At 54.1% G+C, this 24,592-nt stretch overlaps 2 protein-coding genes across 6 annotated transcripts in view; both read right to left on the bottom strand.

Moving 5' to 3' along the window:
- The window catches only part of LRRK1 (leucine rich repeat kinase 1), a 105,201-nt gene extending 97,452 nt beyond the window's left edge, over positions 1 to 7,749 (bottom strand). The window contains exons 1-2 of one of the 5 annotated variants that reach the window (XM_045825093.1): positions 7,618 to 7,749; positions 3,136 to 3,351 (exon numbers count right to left, since the gene is read on the bottom strand). In XM_045825093.1, coding sequence (XP_045681049.1) covers positions 3,136 to 3,313 — 178 coding nt within the window. In that variant the 5' untranslated portion in view covers positions 3,314 to 3,351; positions 7,618 to 7,749. Of the gene's footprint in view, positions 1 to 617; positions 736 to 3,135; positions 3,352 to 5,054; positions 5,327 to 7,265; positions 7,287 to 7,617 lie in introns of those variants that run through there. The other 4 variants (XM_045825094.1, XM_045825092.1, XM_045825095.1 and 1 more) reach the window with 4 other exon arrangements.
- A 2,957-nt stretch (positions 7,750 to 10,706) lies between these two features.
- The window catches only part of ALDH1A3 (aldehyde dehydrogenase 1 family member A3), a 32,893-nt gene continuing 19,007 nt past the window's right edge, over positions 10,707 to 24,592 (bottom strand). The window contains exons 9-13 of the mRNA XM_045825063.1: positions 22,732 to 22,916; positions 18,062 to 18,226; positions 16,573 to 16,730; positions 15,704 to 15,778; positions 10,707 to 12,624 (exon numbers count right to left, since the gene is read on the bottom strand). Coding sequence (XP_045681019.1) covers positions 12,552 to 12,624; positions 15,704 to 15,778; positions 16,573 to 16,730; positions 18,062 to 18,226; positions 22,732 to 22,916 — 656 coding nt within the window. The 3' untranslated portion in view covers positions 10,707 to 12,551. The remainder of the gene's footprint in view (positions 12,625 to 15,703; positions 15,779 to 16,572; positions 16,731 to 18,061; positions 18,227 to 22,731; positions 22,917 to 24,592) is intronic.

The raw sequence follows: 24,592 nt of genomic DNA, 5'->3' as shown, positions 1-24,592 counted from the left end.
ACTCGCAGTTCACAGAGGCTGTTTAACTCAGAGCCATCAGAACAGGACGCAGCCTTCCCGGGGCCGCGGAGGTTCCGGCGGTGACACTGTACGCCCCCTGCAGGGGCAGGCGACCAGGGGTGGGTCCCCCTTGGCCCTCAGGTTTTCATCGCTCTCAGCGGGGTTCCACGGGGGCCGCAGGAGACCATCGAGTAAGCAGCCTGCTGCCATTCCCAGGCGGGTTTGCTGGGTTTCATCCCTGGGGGGTGGGGCCCAGCACAGGGGTCCCCTGATCGGCTCCTCTTTCCCCTGTGGGACCTTTCAACTTTTGGGGTAGGAGAGTCAATTTATACCTTCTTCATAGAAGTTGGTAGGAAGGTTCAATTATCATTGTAATTCCTTAATAGAAACTATAATTTCCGTAAGGCGAAGCCATTGGACAGAATTTTCCAATGTATTTAAGGCCACTTTCTTCTGACCTTCTTCACCTCTGTGGCTCATGTGTTAGGCCCCTACCTCAGCCCCTCCCTCGAATCAGGGTCGGTAAGACATCACCTCTCCTCCCGGGCCCCCACCCCCAAGCACCCAGAACAGTGTCTAGGGGAGGCGGCCGCACGGATTCCCATCAGCTCCCTTACCCTTGCGTGAGTCCTGGAGGTTAATTCTGAACACGGGGTGCGAGTCCTGGGATTTCACCAGGAAAGAGACCCTGGGGCCGCAAAGACTCCTGGCGCCCGTTCCTTCCAGCCTGGTGCTCCCGGCTTTCAGGGACGAGGATCCTACTCTTTATGAGAGCAGGGCAAAGTTCAGACACATATATCCAAGGGGTGAGCATGGGGGCTGGGAGTGTCCGCATGAAGCCCAGAGGCTGGGCTGGTTCCGGGTCTGCCCAGGGCCCCTCAGCCCAGCTCCCTGGGACCTGGAGGAATCCATGGGGGGTCCCTGGCCACCCGGTTGCTGGGCCACAACCTCGGCACAACTGGGGAGCCTGTTAGAAATGCAGACTCTTGGGGCCCCAGACCGACAGACTCCGAATCTGCATTGCATCAAGATCCCCAAAGACTCTGCATACACACTGCCGTCTGAGAGGAGTTGTCTTACAGGATCCGAACCAGGCAGACCGGCTGAGTCTCACCCACAGGGGCACAGAAGAATCGGGAATGGGAGGAGATCTTTTAGGAAGGACCCCTGCCTACCCTTCCCCCCTCCCCTCCCCCTCCCTGAGGTTGATCCTGTGTGTCTAGGTGGTGGCCCGTATTGGCAGTTTCAATGCTCCCCAGTGAATCCAGGGACCAGGGTGGAGACACAGTCATTGAGATCAGCTCTTGACCGGGGCGGCGGGGGGGGCGGACAGGGCAGAGCCTCCCGAGGGGCTTTTTCAGATGACACAGTCAGCCATGTGGCTAAGCCCAAAGGCCCCCAACACCCCTGCCCCCACCCTCCTTCCTCAGGACTTCTAGGAGAGGCAGGTGGGACAATGGAGCTGTGGGTACCCCGGAAAGGTGAGGGCGCTACCCCAAAATCGGGTGTGTAGCATTTGGTTGCACACGGGGCTTTGCACTCACGCTAATAAAGTAAGACCTTTCTAATAAGCAACTGATAAAAGGAAGGAAAATAAGTTTTCAAAAGGTGCAAATCAAATGCCCTGAGAACATTTAGTGCCAGGCGAGCCAAGAAGCAAATTTGTTTCTCATTTCATAGTTTGACTTATGTGCAAAGACATCATCCGGAATCATCACCCTGGATAGCCCTTGGATGTTCTCAATGGAGAAAAAAGCAACTGAGCTAAATGTTTGCCAAGCCAGGTACAAGGTTGAATGGCTAACACCGCTGAGTACAAACACAGGGGCCCTCTCAAACCCAACATAGGGACCCTCTCAAACACAGCACACGGACCCTCTCATGCCGAACACACGGACCCTCTCAAACCCTGCAGGATGGCCTAGACTTGAAGGATGAGAGAGTTCCAAGGTTAAGACAGAGTTTATACTACAGTTCTGTCATTTACAAGTTGTTGACCTTGACCAAGCTTCTAGACCTCAGCTATAAAAAGGGACGAGAAGTACCATTTCCACAGGTTGTTGTGAGGATTAAATGAGATTATTTCACAAGGCACTGAACCCAGTGCCTGGCGTGTACTGAGGATTTAACAAATATTTATTGTTCGGAACAATATCAGTGATAGCACACTGATGTGAAAAGTGGTGCAACTCAAGTGGAAAATCTGGCAATACGTGGAAAGAGGCTTGAAAATGTTCAAACTCAGCCCTGGCTGGTGTAGCTCAGTGCATTGAGTGTGGGTTGCAAACCAAAGGGTCACTGGTTCGATCCCCAGTCAGGGCACATGCCTGGGTTTTGGGCCAGGTCCCCGGTAGGGGGCGTGCAAGAGGCAACCACACACTGATGTTTCTCTCCCTCTCTTTCTCCTTCCTTTCCCCTCTCTCTAAAAATAAATAAATAAAACCTTTAATAAAAGGTTCGAACTCAAAATCCCACTTCTGTAAATCTATTTTCTGTAAATAACCTAAAAAAGATGGAAATGCTTGCTCTTTTGATGACAGGGAGCAACTAGAAGCAATCTATGTGTCCCAAAATGTCTGACAGGAGGGTAAGGATTAGGTTACTCATTTTCAAGTGCAGCGCTCTCAAATGCTGTTTCGGCCAATCCACGTGAGTTAGGTGACCGACGCGAGGTGGGGAGAAAACATCAGGGCGTCAGTAACCAAAGGGAAAACAACTTCCAGGAGGGCCAGAGACGCAGACGAGAAGACGCAAAGAGGTTCACCTGTCCCTGTGTTGGGGGCGGTGGGACTCTGGGTGACTCCGTTTCCTACTTCCTTGGTTTCCATTTTTTTCTTTAACACACGTGAATTCTTTTTATAACAACAAAAGCAAGTCCAATTCCCCCTCCTTTAAAACAATCTCTTTTACCATGAACAGTTGCTCTGACTCTTAAGATCTTTGAGTCCACACTAAATTTTGTCCCACCGTCCCTGATTTGTAGAATTTAAGTGAGGAGCCCGAGATATATTTTATAATAAAACAAATCACCACACAGTCAGCATTTTAGACCCTCCCATTGAAACCCCCTTGTCCTTGCCCAGTCCCGGCTCCACGTGGGTTAGGCCCAGCAGGCGGGGCTGGTCCTGCCCTTACCATGATGCGTGTCCATGGCGTGCTCCGGCCCCACGGCTGATCCCTCCGGCCCCACACACCAGTACATGCTGGGCGGTCGCTGCGACATGCCAGCCATCAACCCTCGGGGTGGCTGCTCCCCCAAGTCAGCGCTGGCTGCGGTCACCGCCGCTGCTGCCCGCGGGGAGGTCTGAGGCATGGGCTCACGGTCATGGCCGAGCAGAAAGCCGTCTTGTTCTAGTGGGAAAAAAAAAGAAACCACCATAAAATCCGGAGGCTTTTCTTCATTGTCAGGTGCCTTCCTGCACAGTTGCATATATTTCTACTGGCTCATTGGTATTTTCCCTCTCCCGAGCGGTATCCCTCTTCATGGTCCATCTGGACAGCCACACCTGGTCAGGTGAGGACAGTGAAAGCGCAGAGATCCCCCACCTCGCCTCCCAGCTGGGCTCCCATCATGGCCCCCCGGGAAGAATCTGGAAGGAACCCCAAACAATGGCAGAGCACCTCCTGGGAAAGGGTCCCGTCACGGTTCCATAGTCACACGTCACTGTCACTTACAGAGTGACACCGAGACAACTAAATGAGGCGCCTGCCTTCGGGGGCTCCCGCTGCAGCTGGGGTGCAGCAGACACAATCCCAGGGAGTCACCCAAGGCCTTTGCTCAGGGCAGACTCTTCTGGAAGTCCAGACGTGGGCATAATCCCAAACTGGCCATCACGCAGCAATCCCAAGGAGGAGGGTTCTGGATGGCATTGGTGCTGGTTATGAAGCCAAATCAGTCTGAGCCCCAGGGGTAAGCAAGGGGGGGGCGCGTAGATTGTGCCTGTCCCCTGGCCACCCCCGGGTACATTTGACAATGTCTGATGGCATCTTCGGTTGTCACAGCTGGGGGTGGGGTGCTCCTGGCCTCTCGAGGGTAGAGGTTAGGGACAGTACTTTCCATCCCACATGGTGCAAGGCAGCCGCCCACCGCAGAGAAGGACGCAACCCCCGTAGTTTGAATTATCAAGAGAAACTGAGTTCGAGGAAGACTCATCTTCTAAGACCGATGAGGTTGCCCTCTCCACTGAGGCTAGGGGGTCCCCCAATGTGATAGCCCACCCTGCTGTGGTGATTAAATGACCAGAGGCCCCCTGAGGGCAGACCCAGGCCCAGCTCAGGCCTGGCATGGGGCAGACTGCATGATGTGAAGGGTATTACCATGTGAAATGCATGTCATTCTATCTGTGTTTGTGTATTTTCTATACTGCATGTAAAGTACGGGATAATTAGCAACCATTCTCGGAAACGGAGCACTCTCCATTAACAACGTAGTTAAAAAAAAATGAAGGTCATGTACATGATGTCCAAGGCAAAAAAGCATGGCATGAAGGTCAAAGTCTTGAATGATCTCAGTCACGGGCCGCAGGGAAACCACAAGGTGAAAACTACACGTGACTCAGTTTTCTCATCTATTAAAAATAGACATGCGACCTCCCACCCACCCGCCTGCCCGGGCAACCTCTCTGGGCTGCTGTGCGATTTGAAGATTTCTACAGCTGGGCCAGGGTGGTTCTTATTGACAGTAACAGCTGGGGGTGGGATGGGGGAGGCCAGGGGGTCGCCCATCTGCCCTGTGATGGACGAGCTCAGAATATCAGTGCGGGAAGGCAGGCAGGTTGTGGAGGTGGCCCTGAACTTGAGACGGGGACAGGGAGAAGCAGCAAAACAGAACCTCTGCTTTAAAACAAAGGCTCCGGGAACATTCAGAAACCAAGGAAGACAGTTGCTGTCTGCTTGTAAACACTTCTGAAAATCCGCTCCTCGGTAGACCTAACCCACTCCAGAAATCCGAACGCCGGTAGACATTCCTCCCGAAAACAGAAGTCTTACCCTATCGCGTGTTTACTTTAAAAGAAAAAAAAACAACCTTTAAAATAGTTTAGGCCAACCCTCACCCAGTACGCTCTGTTCCCCTTTCCATTTTCAGTTTCCTTTTGAAAATCACTTTAGCAGGGGAGGCGTCTGCCTCTGGAGCCGCTTGCAGTTACAATCTGTATTTTGGCTTAGAGGCGAAGGTAGAAGTTTTAAGATGAAGCAACTGGAGTTTTTGCTCAAGGCCATCAAACGGATCTTTGCTTCTTCCCGCTTCTTTTGGGGTTCAGTGCAAGCAAATCATGGGTGCCAGTGACATGCTTCTTTCCCTGATGGCGCACACACCTCCCGAAGAGAGAGCTTCGAGGGCTTTTCTGCAACGAGAATTCTTTCACCATGTTTTTAAACCTCACCAGTTTTCTTTGGCCAGGTCTAGCTGTCCTAGTGAATCAACCGAAATACTTCATGAAAAGGGGGTGGGGAGGGGAGGAGCTTGGCACTCATTCCACAAATGTTTTTATGGGCCCTTTCCTGATGAGTGAGCTTCATGAGCTCATGACATGTGTAGCAGCCTGGGAGAGCCCAGGTAAGGAAGACACAGAGGCGATTCTGGACCTGCCCACCTGGTTTTTTCAGGAGGCTTTGCCAGGACTGCCGGTACCAATGGGTTGGAAGACACGTGCACATGAAGAGAAGGCTAGAAATGCTCACATCGCCTGGCTTGGTTTTGAATCAGAAGCCTGGTGGAGAGGGTGGGCTACACATGGTTCTAGACATCCCTGGGGACCAATGGCCTGGCTTGATGTGTTTGATGGAGTCCCAGACCTCAAAATGTCATGGACCTGCAGACCGGGGAAATGGGTACCTCTCAATCCCAGAGGAACACCCAAGGGCTCCAGGGCAGAAGCCCTTCAGGGTCACGAAACCACAACGAAGTTAAGGCTGCCCATTCGCCATGGGTCACTGTCCTCGTAGGACCTCGGCCCCTCCTGGACAGTGCCGGGAGTCCAGACGCAGCAGTGCTCACGGCAGACACACAGAAACAGCCTCTGACCCTCGGAGCTGCTGTGGTCACCGCTGGGGGAATTAAAGAAGTCCCACAGATGCCGTGGGGACACAGAGGAGACCCCAAGAAGAACACGGAGAGAGACAGAGGCTGGGTTTAGACGGGGTGCTGGCCAGGTAGAGTCAGCGGGCAGCAGAGAGCACCTGCCGGAGAGCCAGGCGCGCCAGGGTGGCCAGGGCCACGGCCAGGGGGTTGGAGGCAGCGAAGGCCAGATCTGCCGGGCATGCGCAGGGAGGATCTCCGGGACTTGATGCCGCTCATAAGGAAAGCTCTGGAAGGGTTCCAGGCAGACGAGTGGCACTATCTGCTTCACTTACTTAAAAAAATAAAAAATTATTCTGGCTGCCAAACGACAGGGTGGTGCCCGGGGAGCACTCGGATGCTGTGAGCAAAAAGCCCACGGACTTGGACGCCCTTTAGAGGCCGGCCCCACGGGACTCGCTAACAGACCCAATTCAAGGGATGAGGGGGCGGGAAGGCGGCTAAGTCTTAGCAACTGAGGGGAAGCACTGATGCTGGGCCCCTCCCCCAGAGAGGGAAACCCGGGGTGGGGGGAGCGTGCAAAGGTTTGGCAGACCCCAAGATCACCTTTAGGGTTTGTTTCCCCCCCCATTTTTAAAATTGTATTTTTTCATTTGCATCCAACATTTTGCATTCGCTTCCGATGTGTGTTTTTAATTTCGTTTCATTATTCTTTCAGGAGGTAAGCGAAGATAAGTCAGACCATAAAAGGCATTGGATGTGAATGTTGCCCCAAGCTATACGCATACAGAACCTCCAGGGATCTCGGAGACAATGGGAGAGGCTCCCGTTTCTCCGCCCCTCTGCCACCGGCCTGAGGATGTGTTTGTGAGACAAACGCTTTGCAGCCTCCAACTGCTGCGGAGGGGCCAGTTGAGCTGGCCACAGAAGTCCCCAAATTCTCAGTCACCGTCTCTCTCTGACCCCCAGAGGTCCCCATATTCTCCATCACTCTCTCTCTCTCTTCCCTGGCTCCCCCTGACCCCCAACAGCCCTCGCCCCTGCGCCCCTGTCAGGGAAGGTCGCCCAGAGATGGCGGTTTTTACGGACCAGAGAGACTGGACGCTTGGGCACTGAGTGTGCCTTAGACTTCGGAGAGGGTGACAGTGTGCGGTCCTCTCGGGCCTCCCGCGCCCCCAGGCCACCCCCGGGGGGAAGAGAGAGACCCCTGGCAGCCCCTTCCCGACTCACACGCACTTGCACTCACAGGCGCACACGCGCGCTCCCACGGCCCCGCTCCACGTTGAAGGAAGGGGTTTTCCTCAAAGGCTGAGAAGCCATGGGGAGAGACACCCCGGTTGTTTTCCTACTTTGGGCTCTTGCCTCTGCTCCCTCCGTTCCGGCACCGTCCCGCTGGGGGTTAGGGGTTCCGATCTGTGGCTCCGCGCAGCCCCACCCCACGGGCTGCCTGGGGTCTGGGCGCCCTTGGTGGCCCCCTGGGGCGCCGGCCTGAGCTGCGGGGGCCCAGGGCTCCACGCGGACCGGCCGCAGGCGGCAGCTAGGACTCCGGGCGGGGCGCTGTGCGCAGGGCACGGGGCACCGGCCGGGACAGCGCTTACCTGAGGCGGCGGCGATGGCGACTGGGCTGGGCGCGCGGGGCGGGAGGGACGCCGGCGGGCCAGGGCCTGGCGGTGCCACTGCCCTCCGCCCCCTGCGCTCCGGCCGCGCGCGCGGGGCCGGGCCGAGCCCAGACGCACTTCCTCAATCCTGCCGCCGCCAGCGGGCGGGGAGGGCAGGAGGCGGACTCACGGGCGGGCGGGCGGCGCGAAGAGCTCGCAGGGCGAAGATCCGCCGCCGCAGCTTCTCCCGGAATCCGCACGGGAGTCCCCCCCCCCGCCCCCCGCTGGCCCGCCTCAGTTTCCCTAGCTGGCAACCAGAGGCGGTCAAATTCACGGCTCCTGCCCGGAAGATGATAGAGCCCACGGGCTCTTCTGACACGTTGTCCCCACCAGGTCCGGGTGCCCGCGGGGCCGGCGGGGCCATAGGATGGGCCGGTTCTTGGCCCGATCCAGTTTCCACTGCGCTCCGCAGCCGAACCCGCGGACTCACCTCTGACTTGCGTGTACTCTCCATATGCTCTGGCAGTACATAGTAAAAAAAAAAAAAAAAAAAAAAAGGCAGGGAACATTTATTCGCGCTCAACTCTGTAGGGCAGTACAGAAATCTGTGTTTTTAAAGCGGCAATATTTGCACACCGCGCCACTCCCATACGGGAATTGACTCACTTAGGTATGGGTGCGTACCGCTATGTCACTGTTCGGTGAATTATTTTAAACTGGAGCTCTTTGGGGGACGTGTAGGTAAAACATGGTATAGGACGTTGGAGATCGATTCTGTTTCAACCCGATCCAAGTGTATTCATCACCCTGCGGAGGCCATTACCGAAACGCAGAGCGTAAAGATGCACGTTCACGCTGCAGGCGGGCGTCGGACTCGGCCCCGGGCGCCCAGGGGAGAAAGAGAAGCCTGCTTGGACCGCGCGGGAGGCTCCTCGCATGCAATGCCACGACTGGGACATTCCTAGGATTTAGCGCGAGGCATAGAGACAGATCGCCACCACCCTCTCTGGCATTTCACCAAAGCGGGGCAGCCAGAGGGCCGCCCCACACAACGTAGCAGACAAGCCCCACTTTTGAACGGCTCCTGGGGCCCCTGGCGGGCTGGGGGACCACGGGGTAGCTTCGCTTCGCTCCCTAAGAAACTGCCCCTCCAGATCTCCTGCCACGGGGCGCCCTTCCAGAAGACTGGATGCAGTTTTGCAATCCTGTCCTCACCAATGCGATCCTAATTCCATTCTGGGAAAAAACACACAAAAAACCCCCAAAAGAATCAACAGTACGATGGCTGCGGAAGAGTCCCTAATAATTTGCAGGGCGTGGTGGCCGCAGTGCTGAGTGAGCCCCTCCACCACGGTGCTGCGCCTTCGGGGCGTGCGGCCGCGCCATCTAGCGGCGCGGTGAGGGGGCGCATGCCCAGCATCGGGGCAGACAGGAGCAGGCGCGGATTCTTCGGATTCCAGCAACTCAACTTCCCTCTGATATGAGATTGGGAGAATAGGTTGGGAATGCTTGCAATGTAGAAAACATTGCCGGGACACCTGGTACACAGGTGGCCTCTTTCGAGTCGGTTCTATCTCAGCACTTAACTCTATTGATTAGGATGAGTTAGTCACAGATTTGCCTGGGGAAGTTTGCTTACAGGTCAGTTTCTTCCTCTTGACCCCTGATTTTCTAACCTTTGCTCCACATCCTACCTTGATTCTCAGTATCTCAAGTTGGAATGACCCCTTCCTAAGGTGGGGTCAGCTGGAAGCTACCCCACCCCCCCGCCACACCCCCCATCCAACATTTCTGCCTTCTGAAAGAATCGTGATTGTCTTGCCCCATTTGGGGTCTTCTAGTCCTGTTTTTTTTTTTTTTCCCCAACTGGGTACTCAGTTTCCTCAGACTTTCCTCCGCAGACACTGTTTTCAACGTCCCTCATCATCCACTTTCAAACTCAGGCCAGCCACTTGCTGCTAAGAGCAAGGACATTAAAATGGCTTCGTCCACCACCACAAGAAGCTAGGACATTCCAGAGCGTGGGCTTTCAGAGGGGGTGCCCACCTCCCCCCGTGCCTCACCCCCACAGGCACACAACTGCCTGCGCACACACGCACGCACACGCACAACAGCTGATCTGTGCCTCCAGAATCTCTCCCTTCAGAGGGTCATGCTCTGGTGAAAGAGAGGTCATTTCCCTAGAATTTCCTGTTCCCATTTAGACTGAGAAATTGGAGGTTTCTAAATACACGAACACATCCACGAGTGCTTCCATTACAAGGCGTCTGACCCAAGTGTCTCGTAAATTTTCTCTTAAAGTGTGGTGCTCTGTCGCCGCATGGCCAAAGCGGTCTAGACTTTCACCATGAAATGCACAGGTTGGACATGGGGGAACCAGACCAAGGACAGGGCATGTTCTTGGTCCAACCTCAGTGTCAGCTTGTGACTTGGTGACTGAGGCTGCATTGTTTGAAGCCTTAGAAATTTAAGGTAAATTACCTGGCTGGCATAGCTCAGTGGACTGAGCGCCAGCTGCGAACCAAAGTGTTGCAGGTTCGATTCCCAGTCAGGGTACATGCCTGGGTTGCAGGCCATGACTCCCAGCAACCGCACATTGATGTTTCTCTCTCTCTCTTTCTCCCTCCCTTCCCTCTCTAAAAAAATAAATAAAATCTTTTTAAACATTAAAAAAAGAAACTTAAGGTAAATTAAACCCAATACCTAAGTCCTCATGGAGAAAAGGGACAAAGTGGGGGCTTGTGCATACCCTATATGCCCACGCAATGTCCCCTGCCATTGTCCACACTGGCATCCTTATCAATTCATGGTAAAAAGAGACTAGGATGATAGCTTACATTTTGCCTCTGAGGCTGAGCTGGCTGCCTGGTCAACCCCTAAAACCTGGAAGTGGATTTCACACTCTGGCTCAAGTCTCGGCCTGAGCCTTGAATCGATGAACCTCGAATCAATTGAACCAATGTTATTTTGTTCTTAAGTTATTGGTTCTGCTTTATCAGAAGCCATTTTGTACAGAAGGTTTAAAAAAAGGAGAAAGGTCAGCCATAGGATGAAAATGGATTGGGTCCTTAAATGAAAAAAAAATGACATTTCTCAAATATCCAGCTTTATTTTAAGGTTGTTGCATTGTTAACACAATCTGCAGTTAGGATCAGAATCCCCAGGCCAAAAGATTTTTAAACCGTACCACAGGAGTAAACCTTCAAAGAAGTGAAATCTAATCCTATATAGACTTCCATTTCTAAATACAGTATATTACAGAAGGTTAAATATACCACCTCTGTTTACTTACATCTATAAAAAGATACATTAACTATACCCATTATAAATAATGTACCATTTCATATTAAAGGCGTTATTGTACAATGAAAGAATAAGAATCCTCTAATGTACCACTATCAAGGTTAGTGTCGATAATTGCTTGAGATAAAATCCTGAAAATTCAGTGTATGAGTCAAATCCTGATTTAACAGGTTACTGACAGTGTAAGTGGTAAGTGCTAACTGGTGCGGAGGGGACAGTGAAGAGTGTGTTGTGTATTTCCAGCAAGAATAATAACCCAATTTCATATAGGACTTTCTCTATACCTACACTGGTTTGGACACAGACTGCCATTTTATTATCGTCCCTCCCCCAACTGAATTCTCAAAACATAACTGAATTCTCAAACAGAAGCACCATTAGAAAAGGACTAGTTCATAACAGCCAAAAAAAGTTTGCTTTTGGTTCTTAAGAGAATCCAATTGAAGTCTGGTTTTGTTTTCTGAAAGCCACACTGGGACCACCTTCCGTTTTCCAAGTTAAAGCTGTAATTGCCCAGAGAGGAACTGAGAAACTCACAACCTGTTAGGGCAGAAATCAGACCGCTTTAGTAGGAAATCCAGTTCCCCTGAGGAGTCTGGGTGTTCTATGCTGATTAATCATGAATTTATATCAAGATAGGACTTGAAGAAACCAGGGCTGTAGTATAACAGCAGCCGTGGTAACCTCTATGTTTTACTGATCTAAAATCACCGCTGGAAACACGAAGAACGACCCAGGTTTATCATCCATGAATCCAACTGGTAGAAACGCATAGTTTGCAAAAGCGAATTACAGCTCTGGTTTGTGAAATGCGGGACTTAATTATCCTAGTATTTGCTCTGCTGTTTTAAGTCTCAGAGCGTTGGGTGCTTAGCGGTGACAGTGAGGGACGCTAGCGATGCTCTCTGCCTGAGAATGTGCCTTGGTTAAGGTAGACACGGACATCGTTTTAGATAAGCCCTTTGGGCTGGTCGTCCGGTCAAGTTCCAAAGGCCGTGTTGGTTTTAAGCTGAGTCCCAAGGTCAGTGCCAAGGTGTAGTCCCGGTACACCCACCTCGTTCTCACCCAAGACTTTCAGTAACCTTCCGCGGTACTTGCTTCCCCACAGCGCCCCATATGGGATCCTTGCAATTCTGTTCGTTTGTTTGCTCGTTTGTTTGTTTTTTAACTTAGTGCCATTCCTTTTCGGAACTAAATGGAAGGAGGGGCTTGTTCTGAGGGCAGATGACCCCCGAAGACCTGCAGGTACAGGGCCCTGTTTTTTAGAGCATACAGGGAGGTTTCTCCTAATTTTTCCCTAAGAAGAGTCGGTAGAGCATTTTTAAGTGACTGCTGGATACTTCAAATACCACTTCCTGTTGGCAGCGCCCCCGAGCCCCATCACTGTCTCAGGGGATGTGGTTGAAAGGGGAAGAGGGAAATACCCAACAGCGCCCCCCCCGACCCCCAGGCAGGGCTGCAACTGCACCCCCAACAGGAATGTGCTAGAGGAAAAAAAAATCGTCCCCGTCCAGTGGAAAGGTCTCCGGAAGAAAGTGGGCCAGGAAGGTCAGGAATAGCACTTTTTCTTCGGCAGGTGTGATGGGCCACATTCAGCTGTCAGATGTCGGAGGAAAGAGCCCGCCCTTCCCTCAGGGGTTCTTGGGGTCCAGTTTGATGGTGACGGTTTTTACTTCGGTGTATTCGGCCAGCGCGTATTCACCTCTGTGACCAGAAAAGAGAGGGACATACAAACTGAGCATGTCGCTCGGCCCTTCCCTGGGAACCGCATTCTCACGCTGGACACCTTGGGATCCGCTGGGCCATTTGGAATTCATGCAAAACACCGAAACGCGCAATAGAGTAATTGCTAGGATTGTGCTTCCGTGTGTAGGTTTAAGGAACTGGGTGTGTAACTTAAGTTTAAACTTTTTGTGTGTGATGATTTTGAAATATTCAGAAGAACTAGGTTTGCCTTTAGAAAATGAAGGGGATTAAAAAGAAAAAGAGAACAGAAAAAGAGGTGGTCCTGACTGGGTTGCTCAGTGGGTTGGAGCGTTGTCCCAAGCACCAAAAGGTTGTGGGTTCAATTCCCGATCAGGGCACATACTTGGGTTGCAGGTTCAGTCCCTGGTCAGGGCGTGTAGGGGAGGTAACTGATCGATGTTTCCCTTTCACATTGATGTTTTTCTCTCTCCCTCGCTCCCCTCCCTCTCTCTCTAAAATATCAGTGAACATATCCTCGGGTAAGGATTTTTTTTTTTTTAAAGAGCCGTGGCTGGTGTGGCTCAGTGGCTTGAGCGTGAGCGCTGTCCTGAGAACCAAAGGGCCACCAGTTCGATTCCCAGTCAGGGCACATGCCTGGGTGGCATGCCCGCTCCCCCGTTTGGGGCATGTGAGAGGCAACCACACATTGATGTTTCTCTCCCTCTCTTTTTCCCTCCTTCCCCCTTTCTCTAAAAACAGATAAATACAATCTTTAAAAAAATTTAAAAATTTTTAAAAGAGGTGAATTACTCTGGATTTATGACTTTTAGCTGGAGACACTGAAGACATGGAAGAGGCAGGAGCTCAATGCCACGGCCTGAGCAGTGGCCAGAGGACCCACGAGGGCCAGGGACACAGATGGCCTGGACTGGCCTCGGAGCACACAGCTGGAGACCAGCTGTAAGAAGAATGAGGCCAGGGTGAGGCCAGGGGAGGAGGTGTCAGCACTGGACACAGGAGTGGCCGCAGCCGTGGAGCGAGCGTCTGCGATGAACGTCATTGCATTGGGTGTGGCAGAGCCCCGGTGACCCTTTCCAGCACCACATCCCCACAGGTGGGTAAAGATTCGCGCACAGGGATGAACGCTGGCATGACAAGTAAGAGCAAAACCACTCGGAAATAACACAAAAGTCCACCCTAGGCGACCACCCGTAAAACGAATAGCACAGCCAAAGCTCGCCCTGAAGAGTGAGAAGTAGTTTGCTCCCATTTCATCTGGAGACAGAAAAGATCACACCCCTCTGCATCTGTTATGTGCATAGAAAATGCACGATAACCTTTAAAATTTTTTTATCCTCACCCGAGGACATTTGTTCATGTTGCTTTTTAGAGAGAGAGGAAGGGTTAGAGAGAGAACTGTCAATGTGAGAGAGAAACATTGATTGGCTGCCTTCTCGTCCACGCCCTGACCGGGAATCGAACCTGCAACCTGGGCATGCGCCTCTTGACCTCTTGGTCTTTCGGGCTGATGCTCCAACCAGCTGAGCTGCACCAGCCAGGGCCTGTGTGGATTTTTTTTTTGTGTGTGACTGTATTACTTTTATTGCAAAGCAAAGCAAAAAACGAAGAAAGGCGCCCTGAAGGAAGAGAACTGCGGGCTTCTTCACAAGACCTGCGCAGGAACTGGTCCTGGAGTGCCCGTGGGTGGGCGGCACACCGCCAGCCCGGCCTGGGCGGCCGGGGGTGGGGAAAACCATGGAATCCACCGTCCAGCGTTCCAGCAGCAGAAAGGGGAACTTATTGCAACATGAAGACATTAATTACAGACAACTGAAAATGGAAATTGGTTTTCAAGTCCTTTTCCAGGCTCCTGGTGAGTTATGTTAAAGTACTTTATCAAAAGCCTTGGGAAAATACATGCCAAGGGTCAAAAAAACCAAAAAACAAAAAAAGCCCAGACATTCAAAAAAGTCCCGACTGTGGCTCATCAGCAGAAATATGGACTGTGTTCAGCGGGTACTCGCCCAGCCCTGCTCTGCACCAGGCAGAGGGGTGCTAAGAATTTGGAAGCATCGCCAGGTGGGTGGGATGGGACACAGAGGTGACGCGGGTGAGGACAGGGAGTGGTAGTCAGTGTGAGCCAGCACACACTGGGAGTCAGGTGGGCCCCGCACACACTTCCCGCTGCTTCGACATCCAAAGACATCTGCTGTGGGGACTGCAGTTCTGGCTGCGGGAGGGCTGTTCTGGTCCCCCAGCTGTCCCAACCTGCCTGGCTGAAGGCAGCTGATGAAGGAGGACCCATGACCACATGTGCCCCATGGGCAAGACCAAAGGGCCCTGGCTGGTGTGGCTCAGTGGCTTGAGTGCCGGCCTGAGAACCAAAGGGTCGCCGGTTCGATTCCCAGTCAGGGCACATACCTGGGTTGCCATCAGGTCCCCAGTAGGGGGCGTGCAAGAGGCAACCACATATTGATGTTTCTCTCCCTCTTTCTCCCTCCTTTCCCTTCTATAAAAAATAAATAAATAAATAAATAAATAAATAAATAAAAGGCCAAAGGGAACCAGGAAGGAGTACACTGGGGGTCTGATGGAACCAGGACTCCTGGAGGAAGATGTCACTCAGGCCTCCTGACGAGGCACTGAGAAGGAGCCAAGATGCCCATGGTCTGTCCCTGGGGCCTCTGCCCATGACAGGCAGAGCCCGAGCCCAGCCTGGGAGAGAGCCTATCTTCCTCGCTGAGCGAGGGCCAGGGGTTTGAGTGAGTAACGACATTCTGCGTCTGGCAAAAAGTGCACTTTTCCAGTTTTGCCCATGCCCTCATGTCCACTGTGTATCTACTGAATGTGCCCACATTGTCATAGGTGCTTCAGAGACACAGAAGCCGAGGCTGCAGCTGAGTCCTGGGGCCTGACGGGGCAGAGCCTGAAGGGGAGCATGGATGGGGAGCCAGGACGGGGAAGGCCCACAGCCCAGCCCCACAGGGAGAGAAGGCCACCAGCCGTGGTGACACAGCTGCCCCAGAGGGAGACACAGAGACAGGCTGGAGCATCGCATGCACCCTGCCAGCAGGCGTGGAGGGACAGAAACACTTACAATTCTCTGCCATTTCCCGACATTTTAAAGCCACCGAACGGAGCCTGCGCGTAGAGGGCATTGTAGCAGTTGATCCTGGAGAGAGAATGAGAAGACATTAGCAGTTACCTGGATGGAGCCCGCCTGGGTCTTGGGCGGTCCGGCTGCAAGGGGCTCGCTGCAGGGCGTTGCTGAAAGAACGACTTTTTGTCAGAGCTCTAACCGTGGAAATGGTGTGCTTTTGACTTCCGCCTTCTCGTTCTTCCCACCAGACAATGAGATTCGAATATCCTTAAGTACAAAGCTTTCACTTTACAGGAAGGGATGACAAGAAGACAGGGAAGGAAAGGAAAATCCTGGTGCAGGGGACTAAGAATTAGATTTGACATGGACAGAATGACCTCAGAGTTCCGCTGCTGCTTGCCTCTTGGATCTGGGCTGTATTAGCCTCTCTGAGTCCAGTTCACCCTTACCACCTAATATTCCCTTCAAAAGGAAAACACTGTAATCTATAGAATTAAGGGTGAACAGGGATCTTCCACGCATACTTTGCACAGAAGCATGAGCTGCTTTTACAATCAGAATAAGAACATAAAGCCACTGCAGCTGGGTGGCGGGCCCTGAGTCCCACTGTGCCACGTGCTAGCTGTGGGACGCTGTGTGACCCCAGGCAGGTCGCTCCACCTCTCTGTGCCTACAGTTCCTCACGTGTAAAGTGGAGACGGCAATGGTACCTATCTCCAACGGCGGTCTCAAGGATCCAGCTGAGCAAAGACAGTGCTTGCTTGGCCCCTAACAGATGACTGACTAGAAGCTCTCTGTTAACACACGAGTCCCAGAGCTGGCAAGCCCGCCGCTCAGCAGAGCCAAAACCCACGCCAGCTACTCACCAGACAGTGCCGGACTCCAAGGCGGAGGCCAGCTTTAGGGCTTTGTCGAGGTTTTTGGTGAACACGGCTGCCGTGAGCCCGTATTCCAGGCTGTTCGCTCTTTGGATCACTTCTTCAATGGTTTTGAACTTCAGAATCGGCTGCACCGGCCCGAAAATCTGGGATGGATTGCAAGAATGGCAGTGAGAGGTACATTGCAGTGAAACACAGAGGCGTTTCCTTGTCGCCTGCCTTGCCTTGTAGCCTAAGTGCTCAAAAAAAATGGGCAAGAAAGTCACGACGTTCAAGGACATTTTTAGCTATGTATTCATTGCAATCTGAAGGGAAGGGTTCAAATGAAACAGGGATAAGAAATTACAACCCAAAGTATATATTGGGTTTCAGATCTCTCACTGACATTGGGGCGTCGGGCTTTGGAGGGGTGCGTGCTCAGATGCGCAAAAGGCAAAAACCCTTGGACATGCTTCTCGGGGAGTTGTCTTGAATGGGGTGCATGGGCACAGATGGAGGACTGTGGGCCCTGACCCATCTTGGAGTTGTGTTTTCCACCAGTGAGGATGCCCCAAGATGATTTCACCCACTCCCAGGGGAGGGAGCCGAGGACACAGCCACGAGAAGGAAAAGCTAGAGCTAGAGGCTGCACACACATAAAGCTAGTTTTGAAGGAGGGTGGGAGTCGATTCACTGTGCAGCATGATTGGAACACCGCAGGCCAGCGCCAACCTGCCGAATACCTTCCCACATTCCCAGGGAGCTCTTGTCATGGGTCCCAGGAGCGGGTTCAAGAGCTGGGGGTGAGGCAACCACGGTAGTGCTAATGACCCATAAAAACTCAAGGAGAAAATCCACAAAATGCCCTTGGCAGTGATTCACTCTCTCATCCCGGGGTCCGACCACCTGGGACCGGGGTGGGAACTGGTTTCCATCAAGTGTCCGAGTGGGATTGGAAGACAAAGTGAGAGGTCCACCCCTACCGGGATGGCCTAAGCTTCCACCATTTCCAAGGATGCACATGATGGAAAATCTCGAGAGAGAATTTGATCTGTGATGTGTTCTTTGAATGAACACGTGTCATTGAACTTCAGTCCGAGAGACTGAAGGCAGTGTTGGGCCCTAAGCCCACGATCCAGGTGGGACCTCAATGATCTCAATAGCCTTCCACCCCAAGATGTGTTAGAAAACAGAGAGAGACTGGTGTTCCCTAGAGGTGATGAGAGATGAGTGGACCAGGGGAGTGAGGGCATACTCTGTACCTTCCATACAGGGCTAGGGAGTTCCAGAAGTGGGGGGTGGGGGGCCAAGATGGCTTCCCTAAGGACCCCAATGGAAAGGGAATGGATACACCAGACACAAAAAATGCTCCCCTCACAAAGCCTCCGGGAATCGCTGAGCCCCAGAGCGGTCCCCACGTGTGAAGAGCCCAGCTTCCCCTCCTCCCCTGCTCAGCGCCGGGCCCTGTGGGCCTCGGCTTTGCCTGCAGCCCTGCTACCTCCTCTCTGGCAATCCGCATGGTGTCGGTGACTTCTGAGAACACGGTGGGCTTGATGTAGAGTCCCCTGTCTTCCATGGCCGAGCCCCCACATTCCAGCTTGGCTCCCTCCTTCTTCCCGCTCTCGATCAGATCCAGGATCTTGTCGAACTGGGTTTGGTCAATCTGTAAGACACAACAGGAAGAAGTGGTGAGCTTCCTTCCAGGTGGTGGCTGCCACCTTACGCGTCCAACGGCCTTCAGGAGGGTCAGCTGTCTTGCCCCTAAACATTCTTGCCAAGTTGTACATTCACGCAGCAAATGTGCCTTGGATGCGACTGTTCCTGATGTACAATTCTAGGCTCTCTGGGGCGGGAGAGAGCTGGAGACGGGCTCGGCTCACCCTCGCCAGGTGTGGGGTTTGTCCGTACGCCTGGCCCCTCCTTGCTACCAGGCAAATCCGTGCATAAAACCAGACCTGAGTGGCCTTATTATTTGCTTTCCAACTCGATGCATCCTGCTAGGGTTGCCAGGTTTAGCCAATAAAACTACAGGACACCCAGTTAAATCTGAATTTCTGAAACCCAAGGCACAATTTTTCTGGTAGAAGTATCTCCCAAACAGTCCTTGGCAGAGAGTTATGCTAAAAATGTGTTCACCATTTATTCCACCTTCCAATCTAACTGGGCGCCATGTGTTGTATCTAGCAATGCTGCGCCCTGCTCACAGGGCACCGTGGGTCAGGGGAACAGTTGTTGGAAGTCTCCGCCCATGTTGCAGAGAAGAAGAAAAAATGAAAGCTGCCCACCTGACTCAGCAGCATCCCCGGAGACAGAGTGGATGAGGCTCAAGGTGGGCTGGAGGGGCTGCTGCTCCTTGGTGGGCAGGGAGCCAGCTCTCCAGGAAGCCCCCATCATTTGACACCTGTTCTAGGGGTCTCCCCAGCTGGGTCGTGCCCTGTTCCACCATCCTGACACCGAGCTTTTATGGGCGTGGTGCCCACCCAGCAGTCAGACGGCACCCCTTTGGGGGACTGTCTCATGGTGCAGAGTGCCCTCCCCACCCCCACTGGTCCTTTTTCCCAAATCCATGGAGGGGGGGGGTCTGGTCTTGACCATGACCCTGCTGCTAGCCTCTCCTCTTCGACTGGGAGAGAGAGAGCTTTGATAGGTTTGCTGTAGCTGAGCTTTGTAGATAGAAAATCTGGTTTCACTTAAACAAATTTCAGTTAAAAAAAAAAAAAGCAAACCCAAAGGTGTGTTTGGTTGGCTCTCACCGAGGAACAGGTCGGCTTTGCGAGAAGAGATGGGCATCAACCATGCCCATCAGTGACCAGTCCACTCGTGAAGTGTGGTCACCCATTAAAATGCCAAGGTGGACCCCTGTCTCACACCTTCCACCAGGATAAATTCCAAAGAGACCAAAGACTTGACCAGGGACAATGAGAGCAGAAACGTTTTCAAGTTCTCTCACAGGCAAGACTTGCATCTATAAACTTGGGGAGCTGATGGCATGTCTGTGACTCAAAATCCAGAAGCCAAAAGAACAAACAAACAAACAAACAAAAAAAAAACCCTGATACATTTGAGTATGTTAAAAAAAAAAGGCAACAACATCGTAAGCAAGTCAAAGGGGAACATAAATGGGAAAAAATCCACCAGTCATATCACAGAAACGAGCCAGTCTCTCTGGGGTGTAGACAGCTCCTAGAAGTGACAAGAAAAATGATGAGCGACACCACAGCAAAATACGCCCACCGCGGGCGCAGCCGAAAGGGAAGGAAGCACAGGTGGCTTCTGAACGCATGACAAGGCGTTGCACCTGACTCATCGTGAGAGACACAAGCACTGGGAAGCCAAGTGGGATGCCGTTTCTAACTATCCAACGGGCGACACCCCACACTCCGCGAGTGAGTCTGGATGGACAGACCAGCTCCTCCTGCACGGCCGGTGGGAGCATGCTCTGAGCCGCCGTCCGGGACGTCCACGCGGCAATGCTGGTACAAGCGACAGGTGCGCTCTGGCCCGGCAGCCCCACTCGGGGAACCTGTCCCGTGGGTTCCCTGGCATGTGCATGGAAGGACACACTCGGTGGCATTGCACGTCACCGCATACGCCCACGAGTTTGCGTGACCATGCCCCTGGGATGCTGGCCGATTCTTACGGCAGCGTTCTACGTGTGTGGGGCAAAGGACAAGGCAGGTTCCCACGGACTCGACCCGAATGCTCTTCTGGTTTCTTGGTAGGGGGATGGAAACTCAGGTGTAAGACAGTTCAGATACCACAGTTATCTTTTGGGTGGAACGGGGTGGGGGGGGGATCAGAGTGCATCTCCACGGGTGCTGGCAGACGCATGAAGAAATTGTAGAGCGGCACCCCAGAAACTGAGCATGTGGGGTACCCAGCGGGGGAAGGGAAGGAAGCGGGCTCAGGAGCGGCTTTTCCACGTGGTTGGGGTGCTGGCCCACGGGTGTGCATGCCCACTGAAAAACGTAATTCAAGTGACTGCCACCGTGATGACTCAGGGTGTCCTCAACTTCCCTCTGGTGGGACCGAGTCTTGGGTTGGAAGTTGCAGGTGCGACTCTCGCCTCCTGCTGGGAGACCACGAGGGCTTTTCCGGCCTCAGCAGACTACAGGTTCTGGGTGGCCGCTGGCCAGGGAAGACCGGGCCCCACGCCCGGCTGTCCTGCAGGCCGTACTGGGCCCCCACGGACCGCTCTATACACACCCAGACTCGACTCTCCCTGGCGGCTCCCGGCGAGAGAAACACGGCCCCTGAAGGACAGGTCACAGGCTGACTTTGGCCCCCGGGGGGAAGGACGCCGGATCGGCCCCGCCAGGCAGCCCACGTGATGTTTACGTGCCTCGCAGCTCAGTTGCCGAAGGAACCTGAGTGATTTTGGAGCGTCCCAGCCCGTGGTTTGCCTGCAGCGGGCGAGGATCTAGGTCACGGAGCTGTTTGACGGGCGTGAGACAGACCCGACTATTTAGACAGCTGTTAGTCCTCCCCGAGTTGAATCTTATTAACGTAGATGAAAAAGCACTTTGGGGGGAAGAAAAAACCCCAAGAGCATCCTAAAATAATACGCTGAGGCCGGGCGGCTCTCAGTGAGCTTTCAGAAAGGACTTCCAGCGGAGGCATCAAAAGCACTGATGAAATCAACACCCGTCCTGCCTGGACTGCCGTCCTGGAAGAGGTTTCTCTCTCTGGCTTCCAAAGCCAAGCCCGGAGGAGCCTTGGAAAGAGACTTATGCATAATGAGGGGGTAACGGAGTTTCCTTCAGCCCAGGACCCGCCCACACAGTTTCCCATGGGGTCTGGATCCGCTTCCCAGTCACCCACCGTGGACTGGGTTCATGCCTGGGGGCCGGGTTTGTATGTAGACCTGAAACCCAGCCAAGGTCGCTCCGTGTCACCGACAGAGTGGGGAGCATTGGCCACAAGCAGAGGGATAGTGCTCTTAGCCAGGGTCACGTGGCATCAGAGCCGCCGAGCGTGTGGGCTGGGGCACCGCCAGGGTGGGCAGCATGGCCAGAACGCACCTCGTGCGTCCCCCAGCCACCACACCCCCAGCAAGTCACGCACCGTCATTCACGGCTGCTCAGATCGGGGTGGGGGGGGCTGTCACTCATTATTCACGCTCCTGGCTTTAAAAAATAACAACATCCTCGCTGCCTTGAAATGATCAAAACAGCCATCCATCACTCCCAGTTTCCAGCCGAGGAAACTGAGGTTTGGAAGGAGTGCGTGACCTTTCGTGCGGTCGCAGGGCCAACTCAGTGCCCAGATCGGCGGCGTCCCGTGTAAACACGCGGTGTGGCGGGCGGGCAGGCAGCGAGCCGCCGAGTCCGGACACGTGATTTGAAACTTCCTGGCCGGGGCAAGTCTTTGGCTGCAGGCGCGGCAGGCTGCCACTGAGCTCTGTTTCAATAATGCATGGGATGGTCAGGCCGCCCTCTTTTAAATATTTATCCGTGGGCTGGACTGCGTCGTGAGGGAGAAAGTGATACGGGATGTGCCCTTTTAAAGAGGTTATAAAACCCTGTGGTTATGATCATTTTCATTTTGCTGCTGGCTTCTCAAACCCGGCCCCCCCCCCCCCCCGCACCGTCCCCCCCTCCCACCGAGCTCCCTGTGCTGGGATGTTGTGGTTTCTGATGCTTACCCTCTGTAACGCCCGTGGGCTTGAGGGCATCTGGGCTGAGGCCACCGGCCCCAGGCACTGCCCCCACCTGTGTCAGCTGCCCTGTGGTCAGGTGACAAACCCTCTTCTGTGGGAAGACCAGCCAGGCAAGAGAGCCTTCTGCCCAGGGCTCCCTTTGGGGCACCCCAATGGCTCACAGAAGGGGCAGCAGTCTTGCGGTCGGAGGGTGTAGGCACATGGCCTTCCAGACCGGGGACAGCCCCCACTCCTGGCGAGGCCCCGAGTATGGCTGCAGAAAGCAAAGCCTCTTTGTGTCCAGCCCCATTTCAAAGCCGCACTGAGACCGGACGGAGATGCAATTGCACCACCATCGGTCGGCGTCTCAGCGGAAGCCTTAAGTGGGAAGGCAAGTCAGCCCCCCGCTTTGGCATTGGCGGGGGGCCCTGGAGTCACAGCCCACCAGAGCGGCCCAGGCCAGGGTCCAAGGGACCGCCTGGTTCCGCCCCCAGACACGCACCGCGGGTTCCCGCACGTCGGGAGGTTACCTGGGGCCCCTGCTCCGTCCGGGCGTCGAAGGGGTCTCCGACGGACCGTTTCTTGGCGTACTCCACGCTCCTCCGGACGAACTCCGGGTAGACCTGCTCCTCCACGAACACCCGGGAGGCGGCTGTGCAGCACTGGCCTTGGTTGAAGAACACTCCCTGGTGGGCGCACTCCACGGCCAACTCCACTGCAGGGACAGGGACGGAGGCGGTTAGACCGTGAGGCCGGGACCGGCCGCGGCGGCTGCGGGTCTCACCATGCGCGCAAGGAAACGGGCTCCGGGACCCCAGCCACGAACTTCGTTCTCAGCCGTGTCCCAAGCATGGGGGACGGGCACAAGGACTTCGGGGTCCGCTGAGTTTGGGGTTGAAGAGGTCCCCACGATGCTCCTGAGCTCAGAGAGTGTGGCAGCCCCCATTTCACTGGCTCGTGGCCCCCCTTTTTTGGAGGACTGGCATCCTCTAGAATAACCTTTGCTAAGTATTGGGGTAGGCCAAGGAGCAAGGACTGTTGAAGGGGCCCAAATGTCCCGCCTTGTGTGGCAGGAAGGGTCTGACTCAGTGACTATAAAACCGTGTGTGACTTCCAAGAGTTAAAAAAGGGAGAGAAAGCACTGACTCGGCTGGACGAGGCCTGGATCTGAACTGCAGAGAATCACAGGCTGAATGGCACTGAATTAAAACCAGGGACTGAGACGGAGCTAGAGGGTGCTTAGTGAGTCAGATTTTGGGGGACCGGCTTCATGGCTACGAATGCTAAGTGGGGTGTCTTTTACATTCGGGGGTTGCTGAATGTACATCCCCCTCTCCACCACCACCACACACACTGAGTACTTTCCTCTGCACAGAGAAGATGCAAGGACCCTCCTGGGCAGGTGCATGGGGGGGCGGGGGTGATCCACCCACATCCAGCATTGCTCTTGGGCGAACTCCAAGCAATGCTGCCCTTGGCTTTGAGAGCCAGGCTGTCGCTCACTGGCTTCTCCGTAAGTCGGTGTGGGGCCCAGGATAGCATCCCAAGGTTCCCGCCCCTCCCTGCACCTCCCATTGTTGGTGCCGACTTAAACACGCCCTTCCTCCCAACAAACTAGTTTGTTTCCTGGCGGGAGCCGGGACGGTGGCCGCAGCGGTGGGGGCTGGCGGCATGTGGTCATTGACCCCCATACCGGGCACGCCAGGGACATCAGGGTTTCACTGTGTGGACCAGCACGGCCCCCACAGATGGGGGAGGGCAATGTCCAACCCACCCTCCAGCAGAAGGAGCCTTGGGTTCGAGCTGTAGTCTTTCCACTGGGAGGAAAAGCAGGGGGAGCTGAGGTGCAGATGGAGGAACCCAGAGAGGGAGGCACTCAGCAAAACAGGAGTCCTGGCCCTCTTTGGGCCTGGCATTTAGGCACTTCGAATGTGGGTCCCAGGGCAGCAACGCCCTCGTGGCTCCAGAAACCAATAGCAACAGTCCGGGTGCTTCCACGGGGAAGCGCGGGCTCGGGGAACATCATAATAGCAATAGTAACGTATAACAATAAGCAGTGTGAAAGCACAGTCCTTGCTCTCACACGGAAGACCAGCTCCAAGGCCAGCCAATGCCATCCGCCACTGACGCATCAGCGAGAAACCGCACTGAGCACATTTTTCTCAGGGATAGTTGCCATTCCAAGCTTATCTGAGTGTGGAATGGAAGGCTTTGTTCTCGCCTGGAAGGAATTTCTGGCACAAAGGAGGAGCAGGTGGGGGAGGCTGTGGCTTGCAACAGGTAAATAGGACCCTGAGTGGCTTCAGGGGAAGAGGTGGCGGGGGAGGCCAGTTCAAGTCTCTGGAGAGCTTGAACGCACTCGAGAGAGACCGGCTCGGAGGGTAGAATGGA

The sequence above is a fragment of the Phyllostomus hastatus genome, unplaced genomic scaffold (assembly GCF_019186645.2).
Source record: "Phyllostomus hastatus isolate PE091 unplaced genomic scaffold, TTU_PhHast_1.1 phas_scaffold_555, whole genome shotgun sequence".
Taxonomy (NCBI): Eukaryota; Metazoa; Chordata; class Mammalia; order Chiroptera; family Phyllostomidae; genus Phyllostomus; species Phyllostomus hastatus.
This window is presented reverse-complemented; position numbering and strand designations above follow the sequence as displayed.